Source organism: Macrobrachium rosenbergii, chromosome 15 (genome assembly GCF_040412425.1).
Source record: "Macrobrachium rosenbergii isolate ZJJX-2024 chromosome 15, ASM4041242v1, whole genome shotgun sequence".
Lineage (NCBI taxonomy): Eukaryota > Metazoa > Arthropoda > Malacostraca > Decapoda > Palaemonidae > Macrobrachium > Macrobrachium rosenbergii.
The window spans coordinates 57649298-57653049 of NC_089755.1; the positions used below are offsets into that span (position 1 = coordinate 57649298).

The window sequence follows — 3752 nt, forward strand, 5'->3', positions numbered from 1 at the left end:
GTTCCTTGAAGACCAGCAGAGTCGTGGCTGCCAGGAAGATTTCTAGTCAAAGCGCCAATAGGACCAGCTGAACTTCCACCACCAATCACCTGTCCATCAGCATGAACAGCAGAATTCAGAGCTGCTTCAAAGTCGATGCCACCGGGCAAAGTAGGGTTTTCGCCTTCTGCATAGTTCACGAAGTAGACCTCTGGGCTCTTAGGTTTGGGTGTTGTGATTTCAATGATCTTCTGTTGTTGTTTGCCAGAATCCTTGTTCAGGACGTATATGACGTGTTTCTTCTGGGGTGGGGGGATGACAATTGGGTCTTGTGCTGGTCCTCCCTCTGGAGCACGGATGAATACAATGTTGTGCTCTTCCTTGGGTAGGGGGATCTTTGGAGGTGGGCCATAGGCACGGCCTTCTTTCTTTGGTGCTTGGTAAACAAACACATGTCGTGAAACCTCTGGGGCAACGCAGCTGCCATCGAAATGAAGAACTTCTCCATCCCTACAGTTACTAGTGGCAGGAGCTTCATAACCAGATGATACCTGAGGTCCTCGTGATGACACCCCAGAGAAGGAACCTTCATTCACTCCAAAGGCTGTCTGATGAGAAGCTTCAGAATGAGCGTGTGCAACACCTCCAAATCCACTGGATGACTCACCTGATCTTACAAATTCTGGATTAATTGCCTGGACGGGTAGTGTGGGCTCTACAGTTTGTGCAGAAAATGAGGCACCTGCTGATGCACTGAATGCCTGAGCAGAAGGTCCAGAGAATGACTGAACAGGCTGCACAGGCTGTGTCGAGTGAGCATGGAAAGAAGAGCCAGAGGACTCACTGAAAGACTGGATAGCTGAGCCAGAAGCTGAATGAGCTGAAGGTTCAGAGTATGTCTGAGAAGGCTGAGCTAGCTGCAAAGCTTGGCCAGAAAAGGAGGCCCCTCCCGATCCACCAAGGAACTGACCAGCTGGTCCAGAGGGTGCAGAGAAGGTCTGAGCAGGCTGCACAGGCTGAGCAGAGTGAGCGTGTAATGAGGAAGAACCAGAGAACTGATTGAAGGATTGCCCAGCAGAAGCAGAGCCAGAAAGGAGTGAAGGTTCAGAGTATGTCTGGGAAGGCAGTGCAGGCTGAGTCTGGAAAGAGGAGCCTGAAAGCCCAGTGAAGGACTGACCAGCAGATCCGGACACTGAGTGAGCGTGAACTGAAGGCTCAGAGAATGCTTGGCTGGCTGATCCGGACACTGAATGTGCGTGAACTGAAGGCTCCGAGAATGCTTGGCTGGTTGATCCGGCGAGTCCTTTAGAAGAGTGAGTCGATGGGAGGGAGAAGGCTCTTGAAGGGGCAGCTGCGATGATCTGAGAACCCGGTCCTGACAGTCCAGATCCTAGCTGATTAGACGGCTGAGAATAGGACCGAGAGGGAGCTTCGGGAAAGCTTTGGGGAGCTGGCGCAGGGACTTCATGGGCGTGAGGAGTGGAGAATGACTGTCCAGAGAAAGCGTTAGCTGCTGACTGGACGATAGAGTTGGAACCGCCAGAGAATCCCCGATTGGATGGTGTCGAGTAGAGTTGACCTGGGGATGACCTCACGTCTACATCAGCCACTAGTGGCAGAGGCACGCCTGCTGAGCCGTCGCTGTGACCATGCGAGGAATGTCCCTCTAACTTAGCTGCCTGAGTGGCTGCTAGAGCGCAGATGAAAACCTGGGAGGTAAGAGGAAAGTAGTGAGTGAAGTGATTTTCGTCACAAAATTGCAAATATCAACAATGTAGTTATATCAAACTTTGTTCAAGTTAGTCAGCTAGTTAAGTTTAAGCTCCTCCTATTAAGCCACTTGCTCTCGTTTCTACAACAGACCACAAGCACTGTGTAAGTAAACCCTGGCTTATGCTGTACTGTATATGATTCAGTGTTATTGACGCTACATCTTCCAGTCAGAATATTGATCGAATCTTTAGGGTCGTCACATAAACAGTAATATTCAAATACATAAATCTTTAACATCTTTTTATCACTCTTTTGAATTAGCTACTTTCAAGTGGATATTGACTTAGCAAATACGAAAGGAAATCTTATATTTTGCTCTCGAAACGAACAACTGTATTTTCTTACGATTTTTAGCTGTCCGTGCAGGAATTTTCTGTTAATAACCTGGGAAAAATTTAACAATAAAAGAAAACTTAATATAAATAAAGAATTAAATTTAAAGGTAATTTTTGAACATAACCAAGGTTGTACATAAAAGAGTTTCTTATAAATAAATAAATAAATAAATAAATAAATAAATAAATAAATAAATAAGAAAATAAATGTTTAAAGATAAGACATATCGTAGAGATATACAAAGTAAATTAAAGATAGCAAGTATGCAGGGCAAATATACATACATAAACACACACACACATACTATATATATATATATGTATGTATATATATATATATATATATATATATATATATATATATATGTGTGTGTGTGTGTGTGTGTGTGTGTTTGTACGTGTGTGCGTGCGTTTGTGTTATGTGTATGTATGGGTTAGAATACCATGAAACAAATACTGTCAAAACATGTGTTTATGTATTTTAGCAGATTATATGCTAAAAGTGTTTTTACTTTTTCTTTGATAGATAAATATCTCAAACTTTGAATGTACATTTACTATCAAATAACTGTTTTGATTTTTCATTTTAGGATTAAGTGCAATAATTCATCTCTTGTATATATGATCACTGAGCCCGACGGAAGGGCATTGGGGTTGCTGTGTAACTGAATGATTTGTATATGTCTTCATTCTTAATTTCATTTTAAATAGTAAATTAGGATGAAGGGAAATCCAGGATTGAAAGGATGTAGAAGAATAGAGTATTGGAGATAGACGACTGAAAATTTGAGAGTTGAAGAATTCTGAAGAGTTGACGAGTTGACTTATGACAGAAACTAAGTGAATGAGTTGAAAATTTCAGTGTCCAGAATTGATGGTGAATTAAGAATGACAGAGAAGTTTGAATGTCCAAGGAGGGTGAAGGATGTGGGACAGCTGACTTAATCGAGGGAACAAGTTTTCGACGAAGTCTTTGAAACGCAAGAAACTTTGAATTAAGAAGATTTGTCAATTTAAAATCTGGACTTTGCATCGAAATAAAATTGAAGTTAGGAGGGATGGGGGCTTTTGATCTCAAGGTAAATAAATGAGTGGGGGTAAGGCAACGATTTCTGACCAAAACAAAACACGGGAAGTGGTAGGGATCCGTGGAATACTCGAAGACCACCCGAAAACCGGGAGGTAAGCATTTGCGGAGCGAGATGACACGGCCCACTGGCCGCTCTCGTGGACTCACCAGGAGCTTCATGGCTGAGAAGGAGATATGAAGATGATGCCCTGGAACTGGAAGCCGCCTCTTTATATACCTCTGGACTCTCTTGCGCGCTCTCTCGGGGCCACGCCCCTCTCTCTCTCTCTCTCTCTCTGAATAGTGTTTCCCCCTCCGCCTCTTTCTCTTTTCCCCATCGGTTGCCTTTTCGGAGCTCTCCTCGGTTGGCAAAAAAAAAGGGAAGATGCCCTCAGGTCACGTTAAAAGGTTCTGGGACGTCAACGGCGTCCGCGGATTTTCTGGTTCTGTTTCTCTTTTTCTCTCTCTTTTTCTCTCTCTCTCTTCCGTTACGGTGGCTCGATCTCTGAAATGCTACTATGCGCTGAATTGCCGCAGTCTTCGCTCCATTCCGAGGTGGCGAGAAATCGCCGGCGATTCTTTCGAGTTGTAGTAGT

At 43.9% G+C, this 3752-nt stretch overlaps 1 protein-coding gene across 1 annotated transcript in view; it reads right to left on the minus strand.

Annotated features, from left to right (window-relative positions):
• The window catches only part of LOC136846795 (uncharacterized transmembrane protein DDB_G0289901-like), a 4488-nt gene extending 1018 nt beyond the window's left edge, over positions 1 to 3470 (minus strand). The window contains exons 1-2 of the mRNA XM_067118049.1: positions 3325 to 3470; positions 1 to 1688 (exon numbers count right to left, since the gene is read on the minus strand). The exon at positions 1 to 1688 is cut by the window's left edge and continues 1018 nt beyond it. Of these exons, the coding sequence (XP_066974150.1) occupies positions 1 to 1688; positions 3325 to 3336 (1700 nt within the window). The 5' untranslated portion in view covers positions 3337 to 3470. The remainder of the gene's footprint in view (positions 1689 to 3324) is intronic.
• Between the last annotated feature and the right edge of the window lie 282 nt (positions 3471 to 3752).